Genomic DNA, 13,152 nt, shown 5'->3' on the forward strand with positions numbered 1-13,152 from the left:
TGTTGAAATGTCTAATCTATCTTTTCCACTTGATAATGAGCCCCCAGAGGATAAAGATCATGTTGTATTTACCTTTGGATTGCCAGCATTCATAAAGCGCCTGGCACAAGGTCAGCACTTAATAAATATTCATTAATGTACAAATACCCCTGTAGTCTCTGGTGCCCATAGAGCAGACTGAGAAGCTGTTTGGTACAGTGGATTGAAAATTGAACTGAGAGGAAGGATGACTGGATTCAAGTCTGAGCTTGCCTACCAACTGGTTGTGTCACCAGCCAGTTGATCTGGGTCTCAGTCCTCTCACCTGTAAGGGGGGAGGACATCTGAGTACATGCCTTCAGGGCTCATATCCCACAATGTGAGGGACTTGATGGCTCATCCCCAAAAATATCTTTTTTTCTCCCTAACAGGAAAAGACATTGGAGGTCTTCTAAGGAAAGCAATGGCATACAACCAGGAGCCTCTATCTAAGATTTCCATCATCAAGTTCAAGGGTCAGGACTTTGACACCTTATGGGACCACTGCCTGAGCAGAGGTCTGCTGTTTGAGGATGAGACATTCCCTGCTGAGATTTCTTCCATAGGTTTGGAGTTGCTCAAGGGAAAAGACCTCTCTAGCCTGAAGTGGAAGCGGCCCAAGGTGAGTGAGCCCCTCCAGGCACAAACTCATCAGCTGGGCTCTCCAAGGCACCGGTCATGGTCCCTCCCACTGAAGAGAGGATGGGCCTAAGACTTGGTTTTCAGGGATGGCCCAAACCAAACTGGAAGAAGAGTGAAATTCATATGGTCCCTCGGCTACAGTGTTGTATCTTCAGTGGGATGGAAAGACCCTGTACCAGGAACCACAACCCCTAAATTCTAAGCCAGTTCTAACACTGAACACATTGCTAGATTATGTGCCTCAGTATGCTCATCTGAAAAATGGGAAGACATAGGTATGAGCTGGTCTCTGGCATCTCTTCTGCATCCATAATTGAGCCCATCTATCATTCTCTTTATTCTCTCCAGGTATCACCATCTTTATCTTCTTTTCCATTTTTCTGTTACAATTTCCTCAAAACAAAGATACCATGCCAGACACTTATGTAATAGGGTGAATTTAAATAATTGCCTCACCTCTCTCACTTTTATGTATATTTTCAATCTTGCAAAGTCTTGATTTCAGACATCAGCTATAACATTAGGAAGATATTTCAGGGCAACATTCAAATCCCCCTGAACCCCCTACCCAAGCAGATGGCCACTAACTCCACCTTGCAGCAAGATAAGACCTGCTGCTTTTTCTAGAACCATCTCACTGTCAGGGCATGAAGATCCAGAGGCCATTTCTCAGCCCACTTAACATTTTATAACCTCATCAGGGCTGCTGTTGATGAAAAATGCCCAGGTAAGGATCACGTTGCATGCCCTGATGCTCAAACCTTCTGTTCACGCTTCCAGAAGCAGCCAGCCGAACCTAAAACAAGAGAAAATAATATAATCGTTAGCTGACTAGACATTATAATATCAGCAAGAATTACTGAGCTTATATTAAATGCCAAGCGCTCTATGGGCACTTTCAATAAAGTCAAGTTAGGGAATATGGAAAAGGTATTTCCTAATGACATAGAACTGTGGAGGTGCCAAATCTTGCTCTAACTCAGGATGGATTTGTAGCCTTCGGGAAGGGGAATGTTAGTGGGGATCAGGTGGGGCTTGGATGCTGTTTAAAGAAAGATGGGGTGCTTCAACATTCTAGGGTCCATCTTACCAGCTACAGGTAACAAGTCCCCAGCAATGACTACGGTCTTCTGGTCTTCACCTCCTAAGGACAGCAGAACAGAGAACTCTATTTCAAGTTTGGAAGGAAATTATATATATATTTTTAGAGGCTGAGATTCGTTTTGAAAGTGTTTGTTTTTTCATAAGGTGCTAGGCAATAGATGTGAGACTATATTTATAGTGTTTAAGAATTTATAATATCTATTTAGAAAGGGTTGAGAGTTTCTTATTATCTTAATTCCAGCAGCATCTCAACTTGTGGAGTCTTTGGGGTCAGAAGTGAAATGACTGACACAGAATGATGCCAGGAACCCAAAATACTTGAGGCACCAGGGATCAAATGCAGCCTGTTCCCATTCCTGTTCTGCCAGGGTGTCATTTTTCATTCTTGCACTTCTTCTAAAATGTCTTTGTGGATATGTCATATATCTTTGTGTCCCTTACCACATCTGACAGCACTTACATTTGTGTAGTACTTTCTAGAACTTTCCACGTGTCTTCTCTTACTTTGTCTCCTTTGTTCTTTTTACTTCATGGATAATAATAATAATAATACATCCATTTATCAAGCATGCACATGTGCTTGGTGTTAATCTAAGCACTTTACATATAACATTTCATTAAATTGCCATAGCAGTCCTGTGAGGTAGGTAATACTATTATCCCCATTCAGTAGATCAGCTCTACCCAATAGACTTTGTGCGATGATGGAAAGTTTCTGCACTGTTCAGTAATAGTAGCCACTAGTCACATGTGGCTATTGAGCCCTTGGTATATGAACAGTGTGACTGAGGGTCTAAAGTTTTAATTTGATTCAATTTAAATTAATTTAATCGACTCTGGCTTGTGGCTACTATACTGGAGAGCACAGCCGAGTGACCAATGTATGTCAGATTGAGATACTAAAATTTCATCGTTGTCCTTATTCTGTAGTGAAAAATATTTCACTTCTCCACGGAAGAATAGGGAACTATGGGCCCCAGCCATATCATCTGAGGGGCGCTCGGAGCTCAGCACCCAGCCCCGCTGTAGATGCTGGCCCACAACCCCGCCAGAATGAAGCATGGCCTACTTAGGCAACAACTTCCTTCTTCCCAGTGGCCAGAGCAGATTTTCTGAGAGGATCATTCTCTAGAGATGATTCACCTTGGGACCAAAGTAAGTTCTTCAGAAAAGGAAAGTGTAAACATAATGGAGGTAAGAGTGTAGGTTGTAAAAGCAACAAGTAACAGAAGGTGAGAGAAAATGAAGTTGCCAATAGCCATTTGCCTTTGAGCCAAAGAACTTTGATGCCAATAAAGCCAGTCTCTGTTGTAAAGATAGGAAAGGAAGTGATGCTGCCACCTGGCCCAGCCTGAACTCTGGCCACCCTCTGAAAGGGCCTGTGTCTAACTGCAGGACTAAACCTGGCCTTCCCTCAATGGCAGAGTAGCATGTGTCTGGGGAAGTGCATGAGCATCCCTTGAAAAAGATGCAGAATCACTGTTGAATTAGACCAAGTGATGTCATGTTGGAAGAGACCCCTCCAGCAACAACGTGGGAGAGCGCTGGCTTCGGTGCCACTTCACACGGGGTATTTCTAAGATTTTAGGGGTCCTTGCATTACGTGAGTTTCTGGCATACCTAATATAACAGAGATTGCTCCAAACTTTGCATTGAGAAAGAGCTCCACAATTCAGAACTAAGTTCCTAAGGATGTTTAGTTTGATTATTGCTTATGGCTTCTGTATTAGTCAGGATTCTCCAGAGAAACAGAACCAGTAAGAGGTATATGTATCTTATAGCATATAAGTATTAGGAGATACATCACTATATCCTGTTGATATATGTACTATGACGCATTGGCTCACATGGTTATGGAGGATGAGGAGCCCCACAGTCTGCTGTCTGCAAGCTGGAGACCCAGGAAAGCCAGCAGTGTGGTTTAGTTTGAGTGGGAAGGCCTGAGAGTGAAGGGAGCAGATGGTGTAATTCCCAGTGCGAAGGCAGGGGAAGACCACTGTCCCAGCTCAGCAGTCAGTCAGAGAAGGGCAAATTCTCCCATCCTCTGCCTTTTGTTCTATGGATTGGATGAGGCTCATCCACACTGGGAAGGGCAATCGCTTTTCTGAGTCCACGATTCAAATGCTGATGTCATTTGGAAACACTCTGGCAGATTCACCTAGAAATAGTGTTTAGCTAGACATCTGGGCACCCTGTGGCCCAGTCAAGTTGACGCATAAAATCAACCATTGCAGTTTCCTTGTCTCGCAGAATCAGAAAACATTGAAGTAGAGAAGGCCCTGCCTGCTGGTGTGCCCACAGGGAAGGGGTGGCACTGTGGAGGCGGATCGCCCCACTCCAGCCTGCTTCCCGTGGGACCTGGAAAACATCTCTGCTTCTCTGAGCCTGTTCCCTTGCCCTTGCTGGACCTCAGAGTTATCTGAGAAGCTGCAGGTTAGAAATACACAAGAGAGGTGGCAGGAACCGGGTGATCCGACCCAAGTGCCTTTATTAGATGCTGTGCTTACAGGCAGGCTGAGTGTAAACAGACGGTAGCCCCAGGGTGGGGGCAAGGGGGTGGGTACCAAGAATGGGTTTTTTATGAGAAAAAGCTCAGGATTTGCAGGGGGATAGAGGAGGGGTTAATCTCTTGTTCTTCTGGTCATTTGCCCCAGGGTTTCAGGATGTGAGTCAGGACAACAGGTTAGATAAAGGGCTGGGCTGTTCCCAGGTACAGGAAGGTCAGTCGGATCACCAGCTGTTACAGCTGGTGTTAGATGGCAATTGTGAGGAGTGGGAGAGAGTTTCGATAAAGCCTTGGGCTATGAAACGCGTCAGGATAATTGAGTCATGGGCAGCCCAGCGGGTTGGGAAGCTGGCCTGACCCTTTCACTGCGTGAATGCTGAGCTCTACCTCTGGGTGACCCGCTACATCCAAGTGGTAGGTAGGAGGTGACCCAGCAAGCTCCATGTCTGCGAAGCTACTCATGATTCAAGTCCCACTCCGGGTGGATACTCTGCCCTGTGTGAGTGACCTCACTCACTGCACTGGTGTTTCTGCCCCGCCTGGCAAAAAGGAAACTGCCCGGAACAGAGCGTTACCATCTTCCCAGCCATCTTTATGTATTTTCCCTGTGGGCCTTGTCTCAGGGTGCCGGCCCAGCACATGAAACGCTTCTGGGCATAATTCCATTTCTTTCTACCTTGGGGACCCCCCAGCCCAAGGTGGGGAAGGAACAGGCAGCCCAGAGGACAGGGGACTCAGATGCTGGTTTTATGCCCCACTTTGATTGATACTGACTATTGATTTTTGATTTGAAATAATTGCCATTTAATTTTTATAACACAATATTTCTCTATTCCTAATTAGCTAAAATTTGGGGTTTTTAAAAATCTTAATCTTTATTATTTGGGTAAATCAGAGAAAGTTGTGTAATTTTCAAATACTCTTGTGGAAGGATATGAATTGTTTCCTCTTGGGCCCATGTAAATGCTGTTTTCTATTACTGGATATCCTGATTGGAAACCACCCCAGCATGCTGCGTTTCTATGGAAAGTCCTACTTGATATTGTGCTAGTTTTATCATTTATCGTAGATTTCATTTATTTCCGTGTATTTCCATAATTGAAATCAGTCTGCAGAGTGCGTGTTCCTTTGTGTTTTGTCTCTCTCAGGTTGCGCCTCCAGGCTACGCTGGCTTTTTAGAATAAATGGTGGCAGGATTCTTTTTCTTTTCCTTTTTCTTTTTTTTTTTAACATTGAAACTAAAAGTGACACTTGTATATTTCGTGAAAGTTTAAAATAACTTAGTAGGAAAATCATGTGTACTTACAAGACTTTATACAGATATTAGAGAGATTTTTAAAATCATTTTAAAACACTATTCCTAGGTTATTGATCTTTTCAGGTTATGTACTAACTTTAATTTGGAGCAATGTTAATTTTCATCAGAATATCATTAGTACTTTGATTAGTATAGAATCTAACATCATGTTTTTATATTGCTGAAGCTTTATTTTTACTTCTACTTTTATGTGGGGTTCTCTATATTTACCAAAGTTTGGGTCTATGTAAGCCTTCTCCCCCAAATAGAACAATTTACTTGCTTTATTGATTTTGTTTTTCTGTTTTATAATTCACTAATTGTGTTCTTTTATCACTTCTTTGCTCCTATATTTGCCAGACTCTTTTTGTCTTTTTCTATCTAACATCTATGAGTCGACTACTTTATTCATGTTTTTATTCTATGTTGTTTAACAATGAACGGATTTGAGGTCCTGGGTTTGTCTATGAATATGGCTTTTTTAATTTTGCAAATATTGCAGAAGGAAGGAATCAATATTTATCGAACATACACCCTGTCCTGCGCTGTGCTAAGTATTTTAAATCCTTCCTCATTTGTAAAACGGAAGGGCTCTTGCTTTGCAAGGCTGCTGGCAGGCAGTCCATGAATAAAACACCTGGTCCTCAGTAAGCTTTTCATACAGCCAGTGCCTTGATCGCTTGCTTTATCATTGGAGCCTCCCAGTTTACACAGGAGGAAACTGGGACTCAGCAAAGGAAATGAAGTTGCTCAGGGTCACCCAAGTAGCAATGCAGAGCAGGACTCCGCACCAATCTCTCTGAATCAACCCTCAGCACAGGCACACCCCTCCTCTGCCAGTCCCTGGGGGCGGTGGGGGGTTGGGCAGGAGAAACCGAGGAAGAAGAATTGCACTGGGAGTGGGTCAAGCAAGCTGAACAATGTTGACCTTGTTCCTGGTCCAATAACCCCATGGCCTCCACCCTTTCCTTTAATTCCCATGAGTGGAGTGTCTAAACATCAGCTCAATGACAGCAGGCCTCCACTGGGACCTTCACTTCCTTTTTCCAGTCCAAGGGGAGGGGACAGTTAAAGTCATTGAAGTGCCCCAAGTTGTTCTGAAACTGGAAGCGTTGATCCCTCCACGGCTCTGCAGAGTTAGGAGAGACCCCCAAGTTCTGCCCAGCCTTGGGGACCACAGAGGGTTGGGCTTGGGGCCTGCACTCCAGCGCCTGGGCCCATGGGCACCTCTCCGGCCATCTGAGAGGGTCGGTTATTTGTGGAAAGAGGCACAGTGAGTGGTTACCCCTCACACGCCAGCTGGGCATCTGTGCTTGCACACCTTTGCCTGCCCCTTGGTGGCTCCACCAGGAAGCTGGTAGTTTACAAAGGGCTGGCAGGGTTCCCGGGGTATGGGACTCTGTACGCTTAATGCTGTTGAGCACATGAATCTGTTTCCACTTTGCAGCCCTGCTCTCTGGGGACTTATTTGTCAAGGTGAAAAGAAATGATACAGGCACAGTTACCAAATTCTGCAAATATCTGCAGTGGAAATTCAGGAAAAGCTGCACAGAGAGGAGGCTGAGGATAACCCGCAGGCTCCTAGTAGGGAGCCAGCCTAGAGGTTGGTGGGGTTGGGGCAGGAGCCAGACCTTTGGCCCAGTGTTCCCCCAAAGGGCCTGGGGAGCCCCTTCAGCAACTCTTGCCAACATCATGTCTGCTGCGAGTTCCCCAAATATCCCCAGACATTTCAGCGCGGCGGAACCCTCTAACAATCCCTTACTGTAGCCAGTGGACACTGTGTATGTGGGAGGTTGGGGAAGAACTGGGCACTGAGTAACAGCTCCAGGCATGAGGGGCCTGGGGTCCTACAGAATCAGCCTGTGAGTCAGCGAGGGAGCCGACAAAGACTCGAGTAACGCACATGCTGCATCCTGTATAGCACATGGCTGGACATGAACCTGGAGCCCAGAAGGCCTATGCTGACTTCTAAGAGATGACATTTCACAAGGAAAGCTTTATTATGTTTATAAAAGATTTCCTCAAATAAATGTATCTGATTCTTTTTTTTTTTTTTTTTTTTTGTTCTTGTTTAAAAGCTTTTAATAAAACACAGCCTGTTAGGACCAGGATGGCTGAATATCTGATGTAAGCATCTTGAGGTCTTATGTTATCTCTTCATGCAGTTTGCTTATGAATTTATTGCCTGTCTCATCGGTTACATATACACCCCTTTGACATTTGCCTTCCCGATAGCAATAAAATCTGAAGAATTAAGGGAACTTTTAAGCACCTATTTAGGAATTAACCTCCACTTCTCAAAGGCAAAGTGAGTGATGTCTTGGCTACCACTCCGGGACGTAGAGGAATGAAAAATGCTCATGGCCTTTCTCCCTTTCTCCTAAGGATTTATTAGTGGGTAAATCAGAGCCTTACTTCATCCTGGATGATGCGAGCAGATTTGACATCAGGCAAGGAAGTGCAGCAGGTAAGCATGCAACCTTTTCTCTTCTGGCTGTGGACCAGGGTAGGCTGCTCCCATCAGCCTCCAGGATAGGAAGGGGTGGAGAGTGGTGGCCACCCAGTCCCTCAGCGCTGCTGTGGGCGGCCCGCCCATGCCCAGTTCTGCAGCCTGCAGGCTGGCTCAGCCATGTGTGTGCAGAGCCATTTGGGGTGAAGCATTATCAAAGAAAGGGAGAAAATGGACACAGGGTTTAGTCTGAGCACTGAGCAGAGAGAAGCATCAGGATGATGGAAAAGAAAGTGGGGCCAAGAAAGGACAAGGAAACATTTGTTGAGCCATAGCTGCTGTTGCTCAGTAGCTTGAGTGCTGGCCTGGGAACCAAAAGGTTGCCAGGTTTGATTCCCAGTCATGACACATGCCTGGGTTATGAGCTAGGTCCCCAATTGGGGGTGTGCGAGAGGCAACTAATTGATATATCTCTCGCACATTGAAGTTTCTCCCCTTTTTTATCCTTCTTTTCCTCTCTAAGAATAAATAAATAAAGTCTTTAACAAACATTCATTAAACTCCTTCAATGACTGTGCTGCTAGATACTTTGCATGTACTAGTCCCGCAGGTACTAGTCCCACTACACCTTCTTAAATCCCTATCCTAAATGTGTGGAAACAAAGGGTCCAAGAAATTAAATAATTTCCTTAATTGTCACATAAGCAATAAGTGGCAGAGTTGGGTTTGAATCTAGGGCTTTTTGACTCTCTCCCACCCACCAGACAGCCATAGGGCAAAGTTGTTGCTAAGAGCTGAGGAGTGTGGCCAGGGGAGAGGAGGGCTGGCCGTGAAGGAGGCCTGTGGGCAATATTGGGAATGACCATGAGAAACCCCTGAGCAAAAAGCCCAAGCGTGGAGGGTTGGGACTGGCTGGGCGGGGAAAATGGATAGGGAACTAGGAGACAGCAAAATCAGACAGCAACTGTTCTGAGGACAGACTCTACATCCATAAAATGTCAGCTTACAAGTTATGCCTGCACTTGGACTTCACCTGATGGAATCACGGAGTCTTGGGCTAAGTTGATAGAAGCCTCCGTGGCTAGTTGTCAGTGTTGGGGGAATTCCCAGCAGCCAATAATCCTCCTATTAGAACTTCACCTAAGTGCACACAGGACAGGACCCCTTGGTGGGTGTCTGTGGCCTCTGCACCCGTCACAGTGCCTAACATGAAATGGCATTCAAATAATTGGTTGTGTTGAAGATAAAGAAGGGAGGACTCTGGAGAAGGGGGTGATGCTCATGCTCACAGGGCTCACCGTGACATCCAAGGAGAAACTCAAGGCCCCGCGTCCCTCAAGGGGGTAGAGGAGAGAACCCTTGAGTGGCCTAGAGGGGTCTGGACACAGGTAGGGGCTGAGCAAGTATTAGCAAAGTAAAGCACAAACCTGCTTTCTGAAACTGTAGAGAGCACCATTGTCACCAATGCTGATACACGAGGGATGTCAGCGCTAACTTTAGCCCTGGGTACCTCTTGCAAAACGAGAATCAGAATGCATGTTGGCCCACCAGCCCAGCAGCAGACGGGCTGGGGCTCCCCTGACCTCCCTCAAACTGCCATCAGTCACCCACACCATCACCACCAGCCCCTCCTCTATCCTGCCTAGAACTGGCCCCAGTGAATCTTTCCTTCGATTCTCTGTCAGATGGGAAAAAAATGCATTATTCAGAAGGACGTATGTGGCCTCCGGTAACAAAGGCCTGTGAAATGCACGAGGTGGGGCTTCCCGTGTGTGTCCTGGACCCTTCACCCTCGGCTTGTGTCTCTTCACAGGAGATTGCTGGTTCCTGGCAGCGCTGGGCTCCTTGACACAGAACAAACAGCGTCTGCAGAAGATCCTGAGGAACCAAAGCTTTTCCCACCACTATGCAGGCATTTTCTGTTTCCGGGTACGTGTGCTACTGGGATGCTCTGTGTGGTTTTCTCTGAGCGCCGGGAGGTGACGGTCTTGATTCTTCTCTTGGTCTGGCAGTCTGAGGTGTGGAAGAGACGCTTATGTGTTAGTTATACTACGTGGCTCCAGAAAAGGATTTGAGCTCATGATCTGATAACACAGGGGAAAGACGAAGGTTAAAACATTCTCATGTAAATGGTTTTGAATGACAGAAACAATCAGGAAAAAAAAAGTCATTTGAACATCATTGAGCTTTTGTCTATGTCTATTCTTATGCCGTATCTTGTTATTTTGATTACAGGAGTTTAGAGTAAGTTGTAACATATTGTAGGATAATTCCTCCTTCATTATTCATTATTCTTTTCTCAAAAATATCGTGGTAATTCTTGCACATTTATTCTCCTATGAGAATATTAAAATCATTGTGTCTAATTAAAAAGAAAAGCTGTTGTGAGGCGGAGTGGAGCAGCATTAAATTTATGTATTAATTTGGAAAAATTATACTTTTATTACGTTAATGATTCTTTCCAGAAGCATGGTCCATCTTTCCATTTATTCAGAACTAGTTTTATGCCCTCCAATAAAATGTTATGGTTATGTTTCCACATTGGTGCTGTACCCTTCCTGGTAAATGTAGCCTCAAATATTTTACAGTTTTGTAGCTCATGTGAATGAGATTTTCCCCCTCATTTCTAACTAGATGTTACTGAAAAGAGAAAAGTCCACTCCTTGTTATATATTAAAATGTATCTAAGCACTTTACCAAATTCCTTTATTCTTATTTTTTTCTTTAGTAGAGTCTGGATTTTTTAATAACCTACAGTTATCTGCAAATAGGATAATTTGTCTCTTAATATTTATAGAACTTATCTGCTCTTTTGCATTGTCTCATTAGTTAAAACCTCATAATTTTGAATAAGACTGACAAGAGCAAAATCTTGCCTTGTCTAGATTTTAGTAATGGATTTTCCTGGCACTCCATTTCTTTATTTTTTATTTAAGATTTTATTTATTTATTTTTAGAGAGAGGAGAAGGGAGGGAGAAAAAGAGGGAGAAAAACATCCACATGTGAAAGAAACATCTATCTGTTGCCTCACACATGCCCCCGACTGGAGATCTGGCCCTCAATCGAGGCATGTGCCTTGATTGGGAATCGAACCTGCGACCCTTCACCTTGTGGATAGACACCCACCCACTGAGCCACATCTCAGGGCAGTACTCTGTTCTTTAAATACACTGTTGGATTTAATTTGCTAAACATTTGATTAGAATTATTGCATCTATGTTATATGCAAGAGTCCAATTTTTTTTTATTATTATGTTTGAGGGCTAACTTTTTAAAGTAAACCCATTGAGCTTTATATATTTTGATCTGAAATAATTTGAATAATGGTGTTAATATTGATTATCTTTTTTTTGATAGGAAACAGATAATAGTTAAATCATTTGGGTCTATTTCCTATTTAAATGTGATTTCTTTAACTCTTCCAATGTGTTCAATAACAATTGATCTGCTTAAGTCTCTTATTTCTTCTGGAGTTAATTTTTGAAATTCATGATTTTTTAGGAAAACCAACTGTTCTTTCTATATTCCAAATTTATTGGCAAAAAGTTACTTGTATGATTTTCTGAGTATGTATTTCTTCTAATCAGTGGTTAAATCAACTTTATCAATTCCGATTCTATATTTTTATTTTTCCTTTTTACCTTAATTCAACCAATATAGCCCTGGCTGGTGTGGCTAAGTAGATTGAGTGCCAGCCTGCACACCAAACAAATGGTCACCAGTTCAATTCCCAGTCAAGCCACATACCTGGGTTGTGGGCCAGGTCCCCAGTGGGAGGCGCATGAGAAACAACCACACAATGATGTTTCTCTTCTTTTCTTTCTCCCTCCTTTCCCCTCTCTGTAAAAATAAATAAATAAAATATCTTTAAAAAAAAAGAAAGAAAATATTTATTAAAAAAATTCAACTAATCTGTTGCATTAATTTTTGAACAAATTAACTTGTAGTTTTCATTATTTTTTCTATTATTTTTCTCTTGGGGCTTCATTTTTTATATAATTACTTTTAATTTATTTTCATGAATTCCTGTTCATTTTCTCTTGGTTAATTTTATTGGTTTTTAAAAAATTTTCTGAACCTTCAGACTTAATATTTTTAGCCTTTATAATTATAAAAACTTTAAGACTATAGAATTTCCTCAGATCTTACATGTATCTCTAGGTTTCAATATAAAATATCTTAGTTTTATAATTTTAATGTAATATATTTTTACTTTTGATTAAGTTGTATATTGGGTAATCTTTTGGTCATTAGACTTTTAGATTTATTAGATTATGATCACAAAATACAATTGATAAAATCTCGATGTTTGGGGAAATTACTAAAATTTTATTTATGGCCCAAGTCCTCCTCCCCCCACCCCCCAGTTTTTGCAAATGTTTCACGTACATACAAGAAGAATATATATTATCCAGCCCTGGCTGGTATGGCTCAGTGGATTGAGTGCCAGCCTGTGAACTGAAAGGTTGCTGGTTCAATGCCCAGTCAGGGCACATGCCTGGGTTGCAGACCAGGTCCCCAGTAGGGAGCACACAAGAGGCAACCACTCACTGATGTTTCTCCCTTTCTCCCTCCCTTCTCCTCTGTCTAAAAATAAATAAATGAAAAATCTTTAAAAAAAAGAATATATACTATCCAAAGGTCATGAATTTTATATGTGGAATCAAGCTCTCTAATTACAGATTGTATTATCTGCCAGCACCTGCTTTATCTTGGCTTATTTTTTGTCTGTGTGATTTATCATATTTTAAGAGATAAATTGAAGTTCTTCCCCAAAGTTAAAGTTTGGATGGTTCCTCTTAGATTGTCAGATGATCTGGCTTTATATTTTTCTTGCTATATTCATTGGTGCCCAAAGGTTCATGTTCTTGTTATCTGGTTGTTGAAATAAAGGTTATAAATATATCCCTCTTTGTTACATGTAATGCTTTGGGCCTTGAATTCCTCTTTATCGGAAATTCATACTGCTATTGCAACCTCCTGTTATATACATTTCCTTGTTTTATCTTTTCTCATCCCTTCATTATCAATTTCATTTTCACTATTGGGTGTTTCTTATACAAAGCATATGTAAAACTTATTGCTCACCATTGTTTCTTTCACCCTTCATTTCCCCTTATCTGAAGACGTTTGTT

General features: G+C 42.7%; 1 protein-coding gene across 1 annotated transcript in view; it reads left to right on the forward strand.

Annotated features, from left to right (window-relative positions):
* The first annotated feature begins 442 nt into the window (after positions 1-442).
* The window catches only part of CAPN13 (calpain 13), a 46,985-nt gene continuing 34,275 nt past the window's right edge, over positions 443-13,152 (forward strand). The window contains exons 1-3 of the mRNA XM_054566095.1: positions 443-640; positions 7,953-8,034; positions 9,833-9,945. Of these exons, the coding sequence (XP_054422070.1) occupies positions 443-640; positions 7,953-8,034; positions 9,833-9,945 (393 nt within the window). The remainder of the gene's footprint in view (positions 641-7,952; positions 8,035-9,832; positions 9,946-13,152) is intronic.

The sequence above is a fragment of the Pteronotus mesoamericanus genome, unplaced genomic scaffold (assembly GCF_021234165.1).
Source record: "Pteronotus mesoamericanus isolate MK-2021 breed Mesoamerican mustached bat unplaced genomic scaffold, CSHL_Meso_final contig_101, whole genome shotgun sequence".
In the NCBI taxonomy this organism is placed as follows: domain Eukaryota; kingdom Metazoa; phylum Chordata; class Mammalia; order Chiroptera; family Mormoopidae; genus Pteronotus; species Pteronotus mesoamericanus.